A 22,690-nucleotide genomic window follows, 5' to 3' on the forward strand; every position below is an offset into this window, starting at 1 on the left:
ATTCATCTGTCAATGGACACTTAGGTTGCTTCCATGTCCTGGCTATTGTAAATAGAGCTGCAGTGAACATTGTGGTACATGACTCTTTTTGAGTTATGGTTTTCTTAGGGTATATGCCCAGTAGTGGGATTGCTCATATTCAGTATTGATCTTTCACTTGATTTTCCTATTTTCAGTAAACTGTAATGCTTTCAGTAGTGCTGTGTTCCTTACTCCTTGGACCTACTCTTAACCTTCCCTGGAGAAGAAACCTTCCAGATGTTGCTGAAGATGAGGAAGGCAGTTGACTGGCTCTGTGTGTTGAGGGATGGAGATCTGAGGAACTGTTCTCAAACAAACTTGAACAAGTCTTCCTTTTTTATTTCAATTTCACTCCTACTTGATAGAGCCATTCTTGAGACTTTTGAGTGTTATATAGTGTGAATTAAATTGGCTCCCCTGCTTGCTTTGTTGATGATTGAGGATTTGATTTCTTGAGTCTTTCTGCTAAGTCAGTTATACTTGCCCATATATTCTCCAGCTTTCAAATTCTGTTACTGTTGTCTTTTTTCTTGTTCATTGTTTTTGTAGGTTTAGGCCTCTTTAAAAAAATCTTTGTAGTGCCACATTTTTATGGGGTTTTAGAGAGCTGATTTAAGTGCCTGTGATTATCTTGCCTTCTCTAATCAGACGGCCACCTTGGGGAGTGTTCCTTTTTGTACATACAGATCTGTCATGTTCTTTAAATACACGTGTGGAACATTCTACAGTATGGACATGCTGTAGTTTAGCAGTTTTCTTTGATGAACATTTCAGGTGTTTCCAAGGTTTTGGCTGTTACAAATCACATTTCTGTACAGAAAAAAATTATGATGCTTTGTGTACAAGTGCTTGAATATCTCTAGAGTGGATACCAAGAAGTAGAATTGCCAAGCTGAAATGTGTGTGCTTTAACATTTTATATATATTTACTGTCAAGTTGCCTTCCCAAAAGGTTTTGTACCCTCACCAACAGACTGAGGGTTCCTGTTTCCCTATGCTCATTCCTGGCTAACCTATGTTGTAATATTTAGCCTAGTTGGTGGTTAAATTATTAAATTATTAGGTTGTGTACCTCTTCTAGCCTTTAGTGGACATTGTCATCTGTGAAAGTCTGTTCCTTTACTATGCCTATTTCATTTTATTTTTAATTTTTTAAAATTTATTTTATTTATTTATTTTTGGCTGTGCTGGGTCTTTGCTGCTGCTGCGCATGGGCTTTCTCTAGTTGCAGTGAGCGAGGGCTGCTCTTCATTGTGGTGCGTGGGCTTCTCATTGCAGTTGCTTCTCTTGTTGTGGAGCACGGGCTCTAGGCGTGCCGGCTTCAGTAGTTGTGGCACTTGGACTCAGCAGTCGTGGCTCACGGGCTCTAGAGCGCAGGCTCAGTAGTTGTGGCGCACGGGCTTAGTTGCTCTGCGGCATGTGGGATCTTCCCAGACTAGGGATCAAACCCGTGTCCCCTGCATTGGCAGGCGGAGTCTTAACCACTGTGCCACCAGGGAAGTGCCTACTATGCCTATTTTAATAGTGTAAAGCTGTAGTTCTCAAATTTAAGTTTTACCTGAATCACCTGCTGGGCTGATTAAAATGCAGACTGGTGGGCCTCACCAGTTCTGGAGTTTCTGACTCAGTAGGATGATGTGAGCCCTTGAATTTGCATTTTTAATAATTTCCCCGGGGGATGACTTGAAAATATTGTCTTTATAGGAAGTTTTAATGTATTGTGGATTTTAATCCTTTATTGCATACGTTGCAAGTATTTTCTCATATAGAGCTTCTCTATTAACTTTGTATCTAATAAAATATTTTAAACTTTATCAAATACATCCTTGTATAGCTATTGAGTATTGTGTTTTGCCTTAGTTTTTCCTACGATAGAATTATAAACATATTCCTTTATTATATTCGAAAATTTCATAGTTTAAAAACACATTTATCTCTATCTCTGGACTTTTATACATGGTGTGAGATAAAGTTCTAACTTTATTATTTTCACAGGTGGATTATAGATATAATTTATATAAACTTTGCACTGATTTGAAGTGCCGTCTTTATTGTAGTCTAATCTTCCATATATATAATGGATGTCTACCTACAATGAATCTTCTGACCGATGGATTTTCTTTTCATGTTTATTTTTTTTTAATTAAGAGGGTAAACCAGAGAAATTTTCATTTGGTCTTTTGGATCCTCCTTTTCGTGTTGGAGTCCCATTCAATATCCCTCTGGAGTTTCAGGATGAATTTGGTCATACTAGTCAACTATCAACTGATATTCAGCCAGTTTTTGAAGCAAGGTAATCTTAATTTTCATATTTGCTAAGTATTCACTTTTTTCTTTTTTTAGCTTAAATTATTTATGTTCAGTTAACTTCAGATTTATTATTTAAAATGCTTAGTGGATATTTTATGATATCTGGGGGATTTGTTTAGTCCCAAGCTATTCTGTGGCTGTAGTGTCATACGTACATTACCTCAATAAAGTTTGTTTTGGCTGAATTTACTGTTACAGTTGTTTGGGTGAGACTGATACAGTTCTGTCTTAGTCCATTTCTTTTTGCAAGTATGATATGACTTCTCCTGGCAATTCTATAAACCATACCATGTTTATTTTGTTGTTTGCTTAGAAATTATGGCCATTTAAACTTAGTGGTTACCTACTGGTAGGTTTTGTTTTTTGTTTTTTAAAGTATTTGTTTATTTATTTATTTATGGCTGTGTTGGGTCTTCGTTTCTGTGCGAGGGCTTTCTCTAGTTGTGGCAAGCGGGGGCCACTCTTCATCGCGGTGCGCGGGCCTCTTACTATCGCGGCCTCTCTTGTTGTGGAGCACAAGCTCCAGACGCGCAGGCTCAGTAATTGTGGCTCACGGGCCCAGCTGCTCCGCGGCACATGGGATCTTCCCAGACCAGGGCTCGAACCCGTGTCCCCTGCATTGTCAGGCAGATTCTCAGCCACTGCGCCACCAGGGAAGCCCATACTGGTAGGTTTTTAACCTGCTAATAAAATTCATTTTGGTTTGCTTTTAAAACCATAGCAATAAAGTTTACACTTTCCATGGAAATTTGGTCCTTCCTTAGAATTTGTCTTTACTTAATAGCTCTATAGAGTGATACGATTGGCTTATATTAAAAAATAGCCGTGAAAAACAATGTGTCCAGTTATATAATTAAGGATGTTCATTGTTTTCCATTACCTTTTTTTTGAGGTGCCTAGGAAGAAATTCTTGTTTTTCAAATTTCTGCCAAATTTGTCTTTTTGGAGACACTTTTTTTTTTTTGGCCGCGCTGCAAGTCATGCAGGATCATATGCTAACCAGGGATTGAACCCCGTGCCCCCTGCAGCGGGAGCGCAGTCTTAACCACTAGACTGCTGGGGAAGTCCCTGGGCCCACGTTTTAATGTATGCTTTCTTTTGCTATCGCCGTGTACTTTTTTTCCCTGTTGGTGTAATCGTTTACTCTTTTAATTATTTGACTATGTACTGTATTCCAGGCATTTACCAGCTGGAGATATAGAAGTGAATAAGAGCATAGTATTTGCCTTCTAGAAGCTCACAAACTAGTTTAGTGTCCAGATTTATACCATGGTTAAGTTCCTGAAAAGCAAAACAGAGTTACAAAAAATATTGAAAATGAGTTTTTCTTAATGTTCTCTTAAGTTGCAAAAAGTGGTTCTTGTGCATAAAGTGATTTTGACATATTATATTCATTTGAATATTAAACCATAATGGAAGAGTTGAATACTTAAGCATCTATGTGCTTAATAAAAAACACTAAAAGTAATGTCTAGTCACAAATGGAAAATATTTGTGCATTAGTTGACCCCTGTTTTCGATTATAACTTCCTTCTTATCCTTGATAGGACATTCTTACACACAAAGTCTCTATCACACATACATACTGGTAATTAAGATTTGGGGCTTAAAAAAAAATCTTGGTGGCCTGGCTATGTGAATTTACCTTCAGTAAAGTAAGATCATTGTCTGAGTGGGTTTATTTGTTTGTTTTTTTCTCAGTGTTACTAAATTAAACTAAAAATCATTCACACATATAACCTAAAGAATCAAATAGTTGGATGAGGCTTATATAAAAAAAGAGTAGTTCCTCTGCCCTCTCCACCCCACCCACAGTCGACTTCTCAGAACCACTTTCAGCTTTCTTACTTGAATGTTTTGGTACCTATTGCCACATATCTAAGTAACTTTTATATTGTTACTCCTTGATTCTTCAGTTTTAAGCATTATCTCTTGACTTATGGAAGATGAGGACACACTCTCTTGTTGCCACTTACGTTACAAATAAACCCCCTTCCTATTCCCACATTCTTCAATAAAGTTGTATTCTGGCTTGATCAGTATTTAGTGCTTGCTTTATTATAATTATGTAAGTGCTAATTATTTTCTTTATTGCACAACTGTTGTTCTTTTTTTCTTTGCTAAGTAACTCTCTGCCAGTTGTCTGGTCTCTTCTCAAGATGCTTGGTACGTAGATAACCTATCAGTTTCATATTTTTTTCTGTTTATTTATTTTTGGCTGCATTGGGTCTTCGTTGCTACGCGCGGGCTTTCTCTAGTTGCGGTGAGTGGGGGCTACTCTTCGTTGCGGTGCATGGACTTCTTATTGTGGTGGCTTCTCTTGTTGTGGAGTATGGGCTCTAGGCGCACGGGCTTCAGTAGTTGTGGTACACAGGCTCAGTAGTTGTGGCTCACGGGCTCTAGAGTGCAGGCTCAGAGTTGTGGCACATGGGCCTAGTTGCTCCGCGACACGTGGTATCTTCCCAGACCAGGGCTCAAACCCATGTCCCCTGCATTGGCAGGCGGATTCTTAACCACTGCGCCACCAGCGAAGTCCCTCAGTTTCATATTCTTGTAGACATCTTTCTTGGAACTTTGCCATGTGCTCTGGTCTGGATCAGTTGTTCTTACGCTTGTTACATTTGTCCTTCTGTGATCTTCCTTCACCTTCATCCTGGGAATTCCCTTTGTCTTTTGTGTTGGGGAAATATAGTAAAAACAAAACCTATTGTCAAGCTAGAAAACTTCTTCACAAAGGTAGAAGAGAAAGAAAACAATTTTATGATTGAATAATCAGTAAACCAGAATGTGATTCTCATCACAATCTGATAGAGATTGCAAGGAAGGAAATCTTACTCTGTTACATGGGTAAGTGAATATAACCTATCACATTCATGTTTTCAAGAAAAATTGCTAAGTATCTTTATGACTGGGAGTAGAGTTTGCAATTTGGAGTCAATTGATCAGAAGTTAGACCCAGGAAACTGGGAGATAGGGGTTTACCTTATTGATGATTAAATTTCATAGAGTTGGCTCTCAGGTCCTTGAGGAAACATTCCTGAATTTGTGAGATTATTAAGTAGCTTATTTTATTTAGCATTTAACCTTCCCTAGCTCTCCAATTTTGGAAGAATCCCTTGTCCCTCACCTTCTGCTGGAGCACATTATTCACTAGTTTCCTAAGAAAGGATTTACATGTAAGAGAAAATTATTGCTCTGAAAATGTCTCTATTCTACTTGATTGATTGAATTGAAAGTTGGACACTACTTCCCATCGAAATTATAAAAACATTGCTCCATTTTTGCCTTTTAGCTTTTACTGTTGCTGATAAATTTAAACTTGTTCTGATTAATTTTCCTTTTTATGTTTCCTACGTATTCTGTCTGGAAGCTTATAGGACCCACTTTTAATTCTCAACAGGGCAAAATTTTATAATGGTACATCTTTGTATAGGTCTCTTCATTATTTGAAGTACTTCATTTTCTACCTTCCATCATCACGGTTTTCTCTTTTTTGGCGGGGGGGGATCCTTATTTATTTGATGATGTACCTTTGGGACTGGTTCTCTGATTTTCCTGATTTTTCCATTTTTCTTAATCTTTCTGTGTTTTTGTTTTACTTTTGGACAGACTTCCTCAATTTTATGTTTATATCTTTCCATTGAGTTTTTCCTTTTGCTGTATTTTTAATTTCCAAGTGTTCTTCCTGGTTCTCCGAATGTTCTTTTGTAGATTCTGTTCTTGTTTTATGAATGTAATACATTTTTTTTTTTTTGCTGATAAATAAATGGTAGTTTTTTAAAAAAAAGTTACCTACACTGATAATCTTTATTGTCTCCAAGTTAGTTGCTTTTTGTTTGTTGGATTTTGATCTCTTTCTTCATATATCTGGTTAATCTTTGGTCATCTGCTTTTATATCCGATGGAGAACTAAAATGCACATAGGAGATCCTGAGAGTTTGGGAGAGGCTGTTGAGTGTGAACTCCACTACAGGATGATCTGTCTGTAACATTTTGTTGGGGGAAATCCTGTTGTATCTTGAGGTCTTTTTCTTGGGCTGGGTAGTTTGCTCAAAGAACAATCTTTAGCCTCTTGCCTGGAGGGGAATAATTTGGCTGTCCAGGTTCCTAGCCAGTCCAGGAGCAAGACTAGGGTAGGAATGGGCATGAGAAGGTCTCAGTATCCATTTGCAGTCCGTTCAGGATTACCCTTGTATTCTTTTTAGTATTTTACCCTTTCCTGCAACTTACTTTTTGTGCCCAGGTTCACAGATTCTCTGCTTAAACCTTTTCAGAGAATAATTTTCTAGTCATCTGCCAGAGGTGGAGAGGGGAGATCTGGGGATCGAAATTTTAATCACCCCCCCCTTTTTTTTTTTGGCCTTTCTTTTTTGGCCCTGCTTCTAGGGGTACCTAGTAACACCAGTTCCTTAATGGTACCTGGGAATTCTGTGTTATATATTGGTTTCGAGCTTCTTCCATTGCTGTTTCACAGTTCAGTTTTCTTGGGACTATACTAGGTCATTTGCCACTTGTCTATCCTTTTTTCTAGCAGATAAGTTCTATTGTCCTTGTCTCTTCTTCCATACCTCCCATATCTTTGCCTTTAAAAGTAAATAAAAGGAATCCCTTCGTTCTTATATTAGTGATGCTTTAAGAGATAGTGAAAGTAGATGTCTGTGGTTAATGTCCATCTTTCTCAGGGAGTTTATTTTACCTTATATGCCTCTTTACAGCTTTTTTCAAACAAGCCATGTTATTTAATTTTTACAACTTATTCAGATAATATCTGTAAATATTTAATTTCATTCTTCAGAAAAATTAGGTCTTTTCTCCATCATGGTATATCTTTCCTCCTTTTTTATCACCTTACCCCTTACAGAGTAAAATGTTGACACTGTAAGGATCTACAGGTGGTCAAAGGTGGTTTAGGAATCACATTGCTCATGGTAGTAGATTAGAGGGTCTCAGTATACATTCTAGCAAGGTTACGTTAGCACAAGGCTGTACTTAATTATTTGGACTTTGTCTAAAATTGCCATTCAGTTTAATAGGTGCCAGAAAGTCTCTAAAATCCCTGTGGGTGAAGGATTTGAAAGAATCCAGGGCAAAGTCTGAAGACATCCTTAAGCCTGACCGATTTGGATGTTTCATTTTCTTTGGCCTGTATACATGGTCTAACATTTGATTGTTTCCTACCTTGTATCTTTACTCACTGCACGAATGGTATCACTCATTAATACTTGTTGGATCATTTTTCTTTGTAAAAATCTCATGGGAATTTGCTTCTGTTCATTTATTTCTCTTTTAAAAAAATACAATTTTATTAGAAAAATGAATTAAAAATGAGAATGTCATATGAGAAGACAAACACATTTGCAGCAGGAATTCCCTGGCGGTCCAGTGGTTAGGACTCCATGCTCTCACTGCTGAGGGCCCGGGTTCAGTCCCTGGTCAGGGAACTAAGATCCTGCAAGCCATGTGGCACAGCTCGAAAAAAAAAAAGAAAGAAAAGAGAAAAGAACATTTGCAGCTTATTTAGGTAATGGAGGGAAAGTTAAAAAATAATTTATTTTTTCCAGTGGTTTATCTTTACATTATGAAGAAATAACCAATGGACCAAATTGTGTCATTCGAGGTGTTACAGCTAAGGGCCCTGTAAACTCTTGTCAAGGCAAGGTAAGCATTGTACATACATGTTATAATGCATGTTATTTCTTATATGGTAAAAATGAAATTGGAAATTTAAAATTGAATAACCTATTTTTGTGACAAGATGACAGTAATGTCAGGTTCTTAGGGATTAATCAGGATCATGTCACCCGACATACCATTACCATTTACATCTCTGAGAAAGACCAGCATATTTGCTGCTATTGTTTGTTAAACGTTTATGAATTAAATATTTTAAACTGTCTTCATTTTCATTCCAGTCTTTTTGCATTCAAAGCCATTTACAACAGTTATCTAGTACTATGTTGCTTCTTTTTTCTCTGTAAGTTTTTCCATTTTTCAATATTTTTCTTAGAATAGGAACAAAAATATGAGAAACTTTAGCTCACTTCTATAAAAGTATTGGGTTTGGTATTTGGATAAGGGAAGTGTTTTGGGAGGAATAAGGTTAGAGATAGTAAAGACAAACTCCAATAAGGTAATTTTTCAGTTAAGTATATAAAGTAGCTAATAGATTAATATGACTAATGTGAACACTGTGGTAATAACTTAGGTATTATGTTACTTTTTTTCCATTGTATCATTACCTTCAATATATATTTTAAAAATTTTCCCTATCAAAATAATGTTTAAAATAGAGCATGTGAGTTTAAGTACTGTATACTATACTGCATTGTATAACCAAATCAAATTAAAGAGCAGGTTCTGTACATCTTTCTGAATTAAGCTTTTTCTGGAAAAAGAACTTGAAATGCATGGAAAATTTGACTTTAGTAAGATAAACTTGCTAAAAAGATTTCTAGATTTTAAAAACCTTCTTATTTTGAAATAATTATGTTTTACAGAAGAGTTTCAGAGATGGTATAGAGAGTTCACATATACTCTTCACCCAGCGTCCTCTACTAACATCTTATACAACTATTATATATTTATCCAAACTAAGAAGTTAACATTGATATAATACTATTAACAAAACTCTGGGCGTTAACATTTCCCCAGTTTTTCCACTATTATTTTTCTATTCCAGGATCTAATCTAGAACACCACATTGTATTTAGATATGTCTAGATATTGGGTTCTTTCCATTTCACTACTTTCCACATTTTTTATAGTGCCCATCCTAACTCTGATAATTATTCAGAGGTTATGCCTTTTGAATTCAAAGATAGTATTGTCTATAAAGAAGCAATATAAATCAGTTTTTTCACCTGCATCTCTTTCATACATATATATGAAAATTTTAGTCAATATAAATTTGCTGAGTAGATTTCTATAATGGTATGAAAATGAAAAGCAAAAAGTAAATCAGAATTGAGGTAGTAAATTACTTAAGTATTTATTTAGGACTTGAATTTAATTAAAATAATTTTTTCAACAGAATTTTAATCTGAAGGTTATTCTTCCGGGTTTAAAAGAAGACTCACAGATTTTGAAAATTAGATTACTGCCAGGTAATATTACTTTAAGAAATATTCCTAATATTTAGCTTTTAAATAATATTCTTATGATAAAATATAATGACACTTATAAAGGTGAAGTGTTTTTTGGTTTGGTTATGGTACAAGTCTTGAAAATACATTTGAATGACAAACATAGCGCTAACAGAAATGACCAGTTAAAAATAAAAGACAGGAAAACATTTAGAAAGACTTGAGTGAAGTTCTAAAAATAATCTTGGGAGAAAAATGTGAATATTGAAACTATATTGGGGAACTATTCTTAAGGATATACTAATTAGACTTACATTAGAACTGGATCTGTCCTTTACTTTTTCTTATATAACTAAATATTTAATATTTTAAGAAGAAAAGTTTCTTATGCTTTTATGTTGTTAATTTGAATAATGATTTATCAACTCGAAAATGAAGTTGCAGTAAAGTTAGGGTAGAAAAAGCCAGCTAATTTGAGAATCAGTCTATTGTGGAGGTTCAAAGAATATATTCTGGCATCGGCCCTTCTGCGTTTGAATCTAAGCTCTGACACTTAGCAGTGAGGTACACTTGTTCTGTGCCTCGGTTTTCTCATGTGTAAAATGAGATAATATGTAATTCACAGGGTTTTTGTGAGGATTAGATGAGTTAATGTGGGCAGCCCTTACTTTGCATGGTTTCGGTGGTAACTGAGTGGAGGATACACTTCCAATATGCATGAGTTCTCATTAACACAGTACTGTGCAGAGTGAGAAGTGCATATGCTGCACAACACCTAGAACAGGACTTGTTATGGAAGTTTTAGCTCTGATATTAACAATACCGTGATCATATCTTTGTCCATATATGACCCTTTGTACTGGTTTTAATGAAAAGAAACAAAATAGCTATTTCCTTTCACAAATTTGTGTAGTTTGAGCTTTCCCTGAGGCATGAATTGATTTAGAAGTAAAGATTGGCCCATTGGTAGAAGTATAAGAAAAAAATTGTTACGTGTTAATACTTACTTACAATGCTTTTATTTTAAGAGGTTAGCTAAAACGTATGGATTACTCAAATCTACTCAAAGGAAATTCTTATTAACCAGATAGTTCTGATATTTTTTTAGAATTTGAGAGTGAAGGTGGTAAAGTAGGAAGTGGCACTGTGTAGTGATAATGGTCAAGAGGTTTCAAATTACAAAACTAGGATCTAACCTGAGTCTGCCATTTAGTAGCCATGTGACCTGGACAGAATACTTAATCTCTCTGGGTCCCGGTTTCCTCATCCATAAAATGGGGATAATAATATTACCTTCTTGATCAAGATCATTGTAAGGATTCTGAGAACAGAGTTGGCATATGGTGAAAACACAAATATTAACTGATAAAACTGTTCTTTATAAACTTGTGTTCCCAGTGTTTAGCATAAATTGTATTTTAAAATATCAGTGTTTATAGGGCACATCAGGTCATCTTGCTGCAGAAGTATAAACCCTCTTTTATTAGTTTAGAGGAAACCTGTGGTGCAGCTTGCTTAGGATATCAAAGTGTTGTGGGGAGTCTAACAAGTAAGTTATCTGGTTATGTCATTATATGAACTGATCCTTTGAACAAAATTACCTGAGACAGGTATGTAATGTGCCTGAGAAATGAGTCTCATTGTGTAAAGTTAAAAGTAGTAAATAAAAAAGTAGTTTAATAAACTTTTACTTTTATTCTTGAATACTTTTTTCCAGGATCTTTTTAGTATTTCACATGTTTGGGGGATTTCTAACATGAGTTATCACCGTGTCTTAGCTTGTTACATAAAACTAAGTCTAGACATCAAACATTTTAATATAATTGAGACCACTCTCGTGATGTATAGAATATATGCTTTTGGGGGATAGAAATGATTAAACATGGATATTTTTTCTCTCTTGGCATTATTTAAAAGATATTAAAACTTGAAATGTTAAAAGCTGTTTCTTTTGCTATTTTAACATTTCAGTTTTAGAAACTTGAATCTCTATTTTATTATATAATTTTCTGGTAGGTCCCCCTCATCGATTGAAAGTGAAACCTGATTCTGAAATTTTAGTTATAGAAAATGGAACAGCTTTCCCATTTCAGGTAGAAGTTTTGGATGAATCAGACAATATAACAGCACAACCAAAATTGATTGTTCATTGTAAGGTAAGCTGTTATAAGATAAGAATATGTAGATTTTGAGTCCCGTGGTACTAAATGGAAATCACTAAATCACTATATCTTTTGGCTCCTTTATAGTAAGCCTTATGTTGTATCTAGATTGTGTAATGATTATTCCATGGAGAAATTTGTGGGCTGTCTCATTGTCAATAGTTTTCAGCATCCCTAAGCCAGTAATGATGCCAGCTGTGCCAAGTATTGGACTGCAGATTCCTCCCCTCTCCTTCCTTAGTCCATCCTCCTCATTTCAGATGAAGTATTTAATTTATGAGTAGGATGATGGAAATATCCTTTAGGATTGGGGATGGATGGATAAATGAATACGAGTAAAAGAGCACAAAAAGGAAAGGAAAACCCAAATAGGTGGAGTTAAAAAAAGAAAGAATAATGGTTGAGGAAGTTGGTTTTTCTTCCAAAATCAACAAATTTTACCTAGAATTGTAGAAACTTACTCTTTTCATTCAGAAATTGTCTAGAATATTAGTGAATTATATTTACAGTTTTCTAATTTATAGCCGGAAATAGTAGCTGTACTAAATTGTTTGAAAATTTAAATAACAGTTATTGAATAGTAAGTTACATTTGATTGGGGTCTTAAATTATTTTGTATGCTTCCAATAGTTTTCAGGTGCTCCAAACCTTCCACTCTACGTTGTGGATTGCAGTAGTTCTGGAACCAGTATTTTGTCAGGACCAGCAATTCAAGTTCAGAATATCAAAAAAGACCAGACACTTAAAGCAAAAATTGAAATACCTGTAAGTTGTTACTCTTATTCATTGGTATTATATTGAGTCTTTATACAAATATTCTTTAGCAGCTTTATAATATTTTATGTAAAGTTGTTTGACTTTTTAAAATGAGATATTTGTGATTCTTTTAGCCAGAGGGAAGAAAAGGCAAAAATAAAATAGTATAGTAAATAACATTTTGTATCAAATATTAGTAATTTTCTTGATCAAACCTTTTATAATATCTATAGCTATTATTGATTACATGTTCCTAAAATTAATTTTTTCCTATATTAAAATGTGACAATTATCAGTTTTTATTCTCGTTTCTTATAGTTTACACTTGATTGTTAGAAAGGTTGGTAAATGTCCCTATGGAACCACCACTGAAGGATATATGAATATTTAATATGTGTGTATAATTAACAAAATAAATACATGGTTTTTCATTAGTATTTTCCTATAAAGAGATTGCTGTGTTAATGTGCCAGTAGGACACTTGTTATTGGATATACATCATGGCTGAAGGTGAAACCAGCCTAGAGAAGGGCAGGCAGTTGATACAAGCATTTGGTTTCCTAAGATTGCTAAATGGGATAACAAATACTTATACAAGTAAAATACCTAAATGTGATTTCTTCATAATTGATATGGTTAGTAGATGATAAATTACCTGATCGGTTGATTAACCAATGTTTTTTCTACTAAGTATATATCAGCTAACATATCTTGAGCCTCAAAAGGGTAAAAGCTTTTATTTTTTTACATTAGAATGAAATGATTTGACTTTATTCTAATTCTTTTCTTTTGAAGCTGGTTATATTTGATAATCTTCAAATATTTGTTATGCATTTCCTTTTTTCAATAATGTGGGCAACATATTTTTGAGCATACCATCTTGCAAAAGATCAGGAGATTCAGGAAAAAGACTTGGAGTTAGGGAGAAATCTGGGCTTGAGAGCAAGAGAGCATTTACATATAATTATGTAAATACTGCAGAGCAGCAACAGGCAGAACACCAAGAGTCCTGGTCAGTTAACACAAAGACCAAGGTATATCTTGTAACCTGCAGTTAGAACATATTATCCAAAAGCAGTGACTCTTAAGTTTGAGCCAGGCAAATAAAATGTGCTTATAATAGGGGATGGATTATTTGCCTGATACTCTGTGAGGTAGGAATTTTGAATATGTCATTGTTCATGTGAATGGGCTTCAGTAAAATAACTGCAACTGGGTGAGGAAGGAGACATGAGTGAAGTAGGATTGTAGAGGTATTTTAAGCTTAGACTTATATGAAGTATTTGTATCCTGTGGAATGCACTATACCTAGATTCTGAAATAATTATGTAATGTTTTAACTTTGTGTGCCTAAAATCAATTTATGTAGCACACCAGCTCATCTTTACTGATCTTTGGAACACTGATGTGCCCATAACAAATTAAAATATGCCAGCTCAACCTTTAGGGGCATCTAGAGTCCTCATCTAGCTACAAGCAACTCTGTCCACTCACCCCAATGTAAAATGAATTGAAAAAGCTCTAGAAGCTCATTAAATAACATATTTTATGGCAATATTTATCTTTAATTTATGGAAAATTCTTAATTTATTACACCTTTATTTTTATTAATAAATGCTGGTCACCAAATCTGTGTCATATGATTAAAATTTCACAGGTTTGCAGCACTTTTAAGTAAATTTACAAATAAAGGGGAAGGAAGTTCTTTTAAGTCCAAATATGCTAGTTTTTGGTTTTAAGAATGTGGCCACTGTCATTATTTATAACTTGATGGTATAAAATATGGAATTATTAATACTATAGTATCCTCTTAATGAGAAAATCTATGAATGTTAACAGTATGTAAGATGATCTCCCATAATATTGGAAATAAATTCTTAAGCAATATGGAAGATTCACCATTAAAGCCAAAAACTGTGTTTTCAGTACAGATGTCATTCAGTATATATTTGTGTTTTCCTCTCTTCCTAGAGTTGTAAAGATGTGGCACCTGTGGAAAAGACTATTAAGTTGCTTCCCAGTAGCCATGTTGCAAGATTACAGATATTCAGTGTAGAAGGACAAAAGGCAATCCAGATCAAACATCAGGATGAGGTTAATTGGATAGCAGGAGATATTATGCATAACCTTATTTTTCAAATGTATGATGAAGGAGAAAGAGAAATCCATATAACATCAGCTTTAGCAGAGAAAATTAAAGTAAGTATCTCAAACAGATTGTTTATTTGCAAGAATTCTGTTCATTTTTTTGCTTGGAAGACTCTGCACAAGTTTTATAGGCTATCCTCTAAGAAGAAGCTTATCACAGAAAAATAGTACTGTTATATAAAATCCTGGGCTAAGTAAGATATTTTTTCATGCACTAGATTGAAATGTTGAATGATACATGTGTGACAAATTCATGCTTAGAAAAATGATTTTGACACCTAAACAAAATTCCAGTCCTGATGAACTGTATTTCTATACTCACAATGAAGATCACCACTTGACCAAAGCAGTGTTTGTCTGTTTTTTAAATTTTATTTATTTATTTATGGCTGCGTTGGGTCTTTGCTGCTGCACACGGGCTTTCTCTGGTTGTGGTGAGCAGGGGCTACTCTTTGTTGCAGTGCATGGGCTTCTCATTGTGGTGGCTTGTCTTTGTTGTGGAGCACGGGCTTCAGTAGTCGTGGCTTGCAGGCTCAGTAGTTGTGGTGCACGGGCTTAGTTGCTCTGTGTCATGTGGGATCTTCCTGGACCAGGGATCGAACCTGTGTCCCCTACATTGGCAGGTAGATTCTTAACTACTGTGCCACCAGGGAAGTCCCCAACCAAAGCAGTGTTTTTGTAGCTATTCTGAAGGCACTAAATAAAAAGTCTGTTAAAGGAAAATGGTAAAACAGTACTGTTAACTACAGACCCCTGATTTGGCCATTTGAAATTGGTATAGCAGTCTCTGAAAGTGTGATCCTTAGACAATGCTTTTGTCAGTTCTCAGTAGCTTCAGATGGTCCTCATAGACCTGCCATCTAAATGTATCATTTGTACCTTGATAGGGTAAATCTATATGTTGAAACTTTAACAGCTCACTTAACAGAGAACCAAATCAAAATGGTTAGATTTTTTTAAAAATTTATTTTATTTATTTATTCATTTATTTTTGGCCATGCCGTGTGTCTCGTGGGATCTTAGTTCCTCGACCAGGGATCGAACCTAGGCCCTTGGCAGTGAAAGTGTGGAGTCCTAACCACTGGACCACCAGGGAATTCCGCTCTTTTGCACTGCTGTATTCTGTAGCCATCCTGAGTCTCCAAATACAGGATCTGATATTTTTAAAGAATTGTTTACCAGGATTCAGCTGACATTATTTTTAAAATCTTATTTGGAATAACCCTTGCTCCAGCCAGTTTATTTTCCTCTCCATAATGAGGGAAGGGAGGATTTCGAGATAAATAATCCTTATCCTGCTTGGAAGGGAGGCAAGCCATTTTTATCTCTGTCAGCAGATTTGAAGGCAAGTAGTTTAAAAGTGGTACCAGCAACCTGGCTTCTGAACTGATTCCTTGCTTTCTCATAATGTTTCCACAGTTTAGTTTCATGTTAAGGGTAAGGAGAAACATTGACTTCAGAGCCTTTTTCTGTATATAACCTTCCTTTTGCCATTCTCTAAGCTCATGGCCAGCTTTTGACACATTTTGCCTCAATTCTAGTAGTTATATATTTCTTGGGTTCCAAAGATTTTAAAACATGCACCTTTATTGATAATAAAGTATATTAAATACTTTTATTAAATGTATATGCTTAAAGTGGTTTTGTAGTCTTTAGAGAATTCTCCAGTATTGAGGAAAGTCAACCCAAACTGACCTAGGAATTCATTGAAGAGAGAGCACAGCTAGGGTGAGAGAAGAAAGCCTTTTTGTGTAACTCCTGCTTGCTGCTTCCATTATTTAAAAAAAAGGAAAAAAAGGTATGATAAAGAATAAAAAGACGGTTTAAAAAGATAAAAAGGTAACTAAGAGGACTTCCCTGGTGGGGCAGTGGTTAAGAATCCGCCTGCCAATGCAGGGGACATGGGTTCGAGCCTTGGTCCTGGAAGATCCCATATGCCGCGGAGCAGCTAAGCCTGTGCGCCACAACTGCTGAGCCTGCACTCTAGAGCCCGCAAGTGACAACTACTGAAGCCCGCGCGCCTAGCGCCCGTGCTCCGCAACAAGAGAAGCCACCACAATGAGAAGCCTGTGCACCACAACGAAGAGTAGCCCCCGCTAGCCGCAACTAGAGAAAGCCCACGTGCAGCAATGAAGACCCAACGCAGCCAAAAATAAATAAATAAATTTATTTAAAAAAAAAGGTAACTAAGAACAGCATAAACTAGGATTAAAATATTAGAATATCAATGATTTAAGAATCACAGCTATAGAAGGCTAAAAGCATAAAGTTGAGCTAAAAATTCTTAAATAGAAAGGATTGGAAGTTTAAAAGGATAGCGTAGGGTAATCAACTTAAAAAATGGATCAGGTAACAAAATATGGAATTTAAGAGATGTAAAGTTAAAATTAGAGCTGAAAACATTCCAGAGTAGATTAAGATCAAGATGTGGCCAGGATGGTAATTACATTAGTGGATTTAACTTGTTTTCTCACCTTGCTGAATCAGGTCCACTTAGATCTCATTTAAAACCTGTATTAATAAGATTCTTTTCAAAAAAAAAGATTGACTATTACTTCTGAGAATTGATCACATGATTTGATTGACATGGTTTTTTTAAAACTGTAATGATCACAGTGATAATCTTGTGGCAAAAGCTAAAGAAATGACTTAGGAATATTTATTTTATTGCATTGAAAGATATGGCAACATTATCAGGAAAGACAATGAGGAAGATACTTTTTTATTACAGTAATATATGAACGACCATCATTTCTGGTCATAAGGGGCTTTTCTTTTTCCTTAGGGGTGGGGAGGATGGGTTATAATTTTAAGAGTCTTTGGTGAGATAAGTGGCAGTTGGAAGGCATTAGATTAAGCTTTATATTATTCTTAAATATATAATTTTTCTTCTAGGTTAATTGGACTCCTGAGATTAACAAAGAGCACTTACTACAGGGTCTGCTTCCTGATGTACAAGTACCAACATCTGTAAAAGATATGCGCTATTGCCAGGTTTCATTCCAAGATGATCATGTGTCTTTGGAAAGTGCATTTACAGTAAGGTTTGTGGGCATATTATATTTTGAGGTATTTCAAAATTCAGCATATGGCGACAAAAGTGCTTTTCTCCAAAGCACACATGCCAAAGTTGTTTTTTAATATAGAAATTTTCACAATTTTTTGGAAATAGGTTGTCTTCGGAATAAAGCTTCACTGAAGATAGTGATTAATTCTTAATATCGTTACAAGCTTCTGCTTAATTGACCCTCTAGTATCTGTCAGAAATAGAACTTTTGATAAAGGAAAGCCCTCCTAAGACAAGCAACAGTGAAAACTCCTGCAGAATGACAGACATGAAAAGTCCAAAAGATACAGTGTGATCAGTCAGTGTGTTGTTCAGAAGGAAGAATGCTTTCATTGGTTAGTGATGATTTGCAAAGCTGAGTCCACCTGATAGAAAAGGGGAAGATTTAAGTAACTATATTGAAAACCTGTCCTTCACCCTGGCCTGTCAGTTCCTCGGCTGCCTCTTTTTTAATAACCTTTTTCACTTTAATTCCTCTACACATTTCCATACTATTCCAACACTTAGAATAGCTCCATGTTTGAGATAAAATTGTAAGATGTACAACTCTTCAGCCAGAGACAGATCTCTTGATGAGTCATTCTTACAGACCCATCTGTTTTCTTTCTCAGTGCTCTCATGGCATAAGTTCCTTTTAATCCAGCATAGATAACTGTAATCTAACACGTGTGTGTGTGTGTGTTTTTTTTTTTGTCAGTATTCTCTACTCTCTTTGCAAGCTATCTTTTCTCTATTTCCTTTTGGGTTAATAGTTATGTTATATAAATAGAGGTATTTAGAGGGGTGTTACTTTAAGTTTTAGAAAATGAATGTTGTATTTGTTACTCTTTAGCATATTTAAACTAATTTTTTTCTACAATTAATGGTGCAAGTAAGGCGTTTAACTTGTTAATCAATTGCAGACCACTTCCTGATGAACCTAAACATCTAAAATGTGAATTAAAAGGAGGAAAAACAGTACAGATGGGCCAAGAGCTTCAAGGAGAAATAGGTTAGTATGGCCTGCTTTCTTTCTTTAAAACACTTCTATAATATGTCCTTACGTTCATGTTTTGGCATACATAATCTGAAAGGAAAACTTGGGATTTATATACGGTTTATGGTTTAAATTCCATTGTTGGAAAGATTGAAGCATTTTCCCTGTCTTTGCCTATGCTGACCTAACTGTGAAATCAGTTTGGCAAAAATAGTTTGTTGAAAAGAATGTTGACTTTTGTTAGAAATGTTCATAGTTAATATTAAGAGTGAAAAGTAAGTATATTAGTGGGTTCATATGTATCCTGTATTTTTCTTATATCTAGAATATTACATAATACTAAATTATTTCCTTCAAATGTTCATGGTAAAAAACTTGATTAACATCAGCATCATGTTAAATATGTAAATATAAGTGTACTTATGTATATTCTTATTATTTTTATAGTGATTATAAAAGAAGTGATTATAATTACTTTTTACCAAAAAGATACACAAGAACAAAGTTAGAATGAGTTTCTAAGTATAATTTTAATTGTATAAGTGTGTTTATGGATATTTGTATATTTTATTAAGATACTTTAAAATTAAACTTCCTCCCCCTTTTATAGTTATAATAGTTACAGATCAGTATGGAAATCAGATTCAAGCATTTTCACCAACTTCTCTATCTGCCTTGGGAATTGCTGGGATTGGACTTGATAGCTCACATTTGAAAACTACTTTTCAGGTATGGCTGTTTTGCATAACAGTTGGCTTATTCCATTCAGTTTATATATAACAAAAAGTTTGGGAAAAACAAAAATAAGAGAGACTTGATTTCAGTGTTTACAGTGAAAAATTATAAAAGGCATTAAAATAAGTTTCATAATGAAAAATTTTGAACATATGCAAAAATAGAATAAGTGGTATAAGTAATTCCCATGATCCCATCAGTCAGCTTCAACATTCATCAGTTCCCCCTTATCTATCACTTTGAAGCAAATTCCATACATCATATCATTTCATCCTTAAATATTTTGATATATATATAAAGATAGTTTTTCATGTAGCTATTTGAGTAAAATTTCTTGGTGCTCAGTCCCTGCATTAAATAGAATGCCTGGGAGAAAACTAGTGGTGAAAGTTTGCAGCTGTGCAGTTAATTGAGATTAGCTTGAAAAATAAGAACCCTGGTGGAATTATTTCAGTTTAAAACAAGCAAGGGAACACAATGTATTCTTGGAGAGATGAAAGACAGTTTTCGAGAAAGGATGTTGGAGTTGAGCCTTCAAGGAACCTACCAGGCTCGAGTAGGTCAAAAAGAAGGAATGCTAAGGCCCAAGTAAAGTTGAATCCATTTAGGGCATTTAATGGTTTTTAAAACTCTTCTTCCTTTTGGAGCCTCCATTATACCTTTTACCCGACAGAATGATCATAATAGCCTCCTTGTTGCCCCTCCCACCTAGAATTTCTGTTTCCACTAATGTGCTGGGCTATTATTTTCTAGTTTTCAGAACACCACTTTCACTATATCTTAGCACTGCTGAGGAACTTTTAATGGTGTTTTGTTTACTGTAAAAATAAGGTTTGATCTTTGACTTTCAGGTTCTTCTCTTGTCTAGCTTCACCCTCTGTGTAGATGAAGTCAGATAATAACTGCTGTTGTACATGAACTACCTCTGCTTCCTGTCGCCTTACGCACAGACTCCCATCCTCTTTCACTAATTATTCCTAAATTGTAACCAATCTTCCTACATCTTGTTTTCCCGGTCTGTTAGATTCCCATCAGCGTATAGACATGCTATAATCTATTAGATTCCCATCAGCGTATAGACATGCTATAATCTATTAGATTCCCATCAGCATATAGACATGCTATAATAAAAAAACCCTCACAGCTTCCTTGTACGGCCCTCTTTCTCTCCTCCTTTTTACAGTACAGCTCCTTGGAAGAGTTGTATATACTCTCTGTTTTCACATTCTTGACCATCATTCCCAGGCAAGCCACTGTCGCTCTTTTTCTGCCCTGTGCCACCTGACCAAATCTAGTGTCACTTTTCAGTTCCCATCTTATGCCACCTATCAGCATTGTATACTATAAAGTTAGACTCCATCTCCTTAGGGAGGCCGAAAGTGCTCCATAGCATTCCACTGCAGCACACCTGTCTCCTCCCATGGCTCATTGTCCAGTCAGATTGACTTTCTTTCTTTCTGCTGTCATTTTACAACTGATGTATACCATCTTGACTCACTTTCAAACAAACAATAGGAGGAGTCTACCCCTAGTCTCTACAGAAAAAAAGGGAGCCTCTGGGTTTTTTTTTTAAACCAAAGTTGTTTTAAAAAAACATTATTTTTAAAGTTTAAAAAAAAAAAACAACTGGTTTTAATATGCCATTGTTTCTTAAAATCATTTCCACATCTTCATAAAATGTTCTGCTCTTCTGAAGTACATTCCCTTGATAATATCAACATTATACCTTAGAGAGTACCTTTCAGAATTTTGTGTTTAATTCTATTTATACTCATCTACAATTTGTTAATGTGCATGCAAATTTTATTTTCAAGATATGAGGTAAAACCAGAATAACTTTCAAGATTACTTAAGACATCACCTCTTCAAAAGGGCATTTGGTGTTTCACTATTAAATGAGGGATTCTATAGACTTCATGTATTTTGAACTTTTCAGTATGTTGTACTAATGAATGCTTAATTTGTTTTCCAAATAATGAAAAAACTCCCCTGCACTCAATGGGCTTTTGGGAGAGATTAATTTCTATTGTTTTGCAATGTCTTTTTACAGAAATGTTCTACAAACAGTTGTTTCAGATCATAAAACATGACATTTTAACTCTGAGTTTTAAAATCTGCTGGAATATATTTGTACTTAATGGAAATTTAAGATGATGAAATCATTAAGGGTCACTATTAAAATGCAAATACTACAGTGCTCATGCCAGTACGGAATCAGTTTTATCTACTTCAGTCACTTGGCAAAGATTATAGGCTAGTGTCATTGATTCCCATTAACAGATGTTAGGCATTCTAAGTACCAGCGATGGGGTTGTGACAAGTCAAAGCCCCTACCTTCTCGGAGATTACCTTGTAATGGGAGAGCATATAACAGATAGGAAATGAGTGACAGGAAGAAAATTAAAGTGGGCTGTGGGAATAGGGCACCATCATATAGGCTAGTTACAGAAAACCTCTCTGGTTAAGGTATTCTATGAGCAAAAACCTGAAGAAAAGCCACGTAGGTAAAAAAAATGTTGCAATCAGAGGGAAGGAGCGGGTGCAAAGGGTGTTGGGCAAGCACGTGCATGGCTATTTGGGGAACAGAAAGGAGACAATGCAAGTGTAAATAAGGGAAATTAGGAAAGTATCAGGAAAAAGGACATAGCTTGAACCTTTTAGATTTCTCCCTCACAAAAAAGAATTTCAGTTTCTCCTCTCAAGGAGATGCAATTCAGGGAACTCCAGTATTGGCATATGTGTAAGTTACTTGCTGTTGTTATACCAGAAACACATCTGTATGCACATGGGTGGTGACAACATTTTCTTTCATTTTTCTGAAAACGAAACATTATCTCCCTGTTTCTTTTCAATGTGCTTTTCCTCACTAGGAAAATACACAAAGTATAAGTGTGAGAGGCATCAAATTTATTCCAGGTCCCCCTGGAAATAAGGATCTTTGTTTTACTTGGCGTGAGTTTTCTGACTTTATTCGAGTGCAGCTAATTTCTGGGCCACCAGCTAAACTTCTCCTTGTAGACTGGCCAGAGTTAAAGGAGGTAAGTACCTTCCTGCCTTGATTGACAGAATTTAATATCACATGACTTATTGCTTCAAAATGTCAGTAGATCAGAATAGTTACATTTTGTTATTGAAGTAATAACAGTAGCAATAGTAACAATAACACAAGGACAAAGTAATATGAATTTTAATACTTCATTATTTAATTCATCTCTGTGCCCTCATTTGTTTAAAAAAGTGTAATACTTCAAATTCTAAGCACTTTATTATAATAGAAATTTTAAAATATGCATAAAAGTAAAAAAAGTATAATGAACCCCCAGTTTCAACAGTTACTGATTTTTTTTTTTTTAAAGTAGACTTTTTTTTTTTCTTTTTTTTAAACCTAGCCATATACATTTGGGTTTTCTTAACACTTTAATTTTCCTTCCAG

General features: G+C 35.1%; 1 protein-coding gene across 3 annotated transcripts in view; it reads left to right on the top strand.

Moving 5' to 3' along the window:
* Window positions 1–22,690, top strand: part of SMCHD1 (structural maintenance of chromosomes flexible hinge domain containing 1) — a 134,443-nt gene that overhangs the window by 60,083 nt on the left and 51,670 nt on the right. For all 3 annotated transcript variants that reach the window (XM_061169708.1, XM_061169709.1, XM_061169710.1), the window contains 10 exons: window positions 2,170–2,314; window positions 7,893–7,989; window positions 9,362–9,434; window positions 11,430–11,569; window positions 12,206–12,340; window positions 14,303–14,530; window positions 17,375–17,523; window positions 18,449–18,537; window positions 19,133–19,251; window positions 22,128–22,295. In XM_061169708.1, coding sequence (XP_061025691.1) covers window positions 2,170–2,314; window positions 7,893–7,989; window positions 9,362–9,434; window positions 11,430–11,569; window positions 12,206–12,340; window positions 14,303–14,530; window positions 17,375–17,523; window positions 18,449–18,537; window positions 19,133–19,251; window positions 22,128–22,295 — 1,343 coding nt within the window. The remainder of the gene's footprint in view (window positions 1–2,169; window positions 2,315–7,892; window positions 7,990–9,361; window positions 9,435–11,429; window positions 11,570–12,205; window positions 12,341–14,302; window positions 14,531–17,374; window positions 17,524–18,448; window positions 18,538–19,132; window positions 19,252–22,127; window positions 22,296–22,690) is intronic.

The sequence above is a fragment of the Eubalaena glacialis genome, chromosome 15, assembly GCF_028564815.1.
Source record: "Eubalaena glacialis isolate mEubGla1 chromosome 15, mEubGla1.1.hap2.+ XY, whole genome shotgun sequence".
Classification (NCBI taxonomy): domain Eukaryota; kingdom Metazoa; phylum Chordata; class Mammalia; order Artiodactyla; family Balaenidae; genus Eubalaena; species Eubalaena glacialis.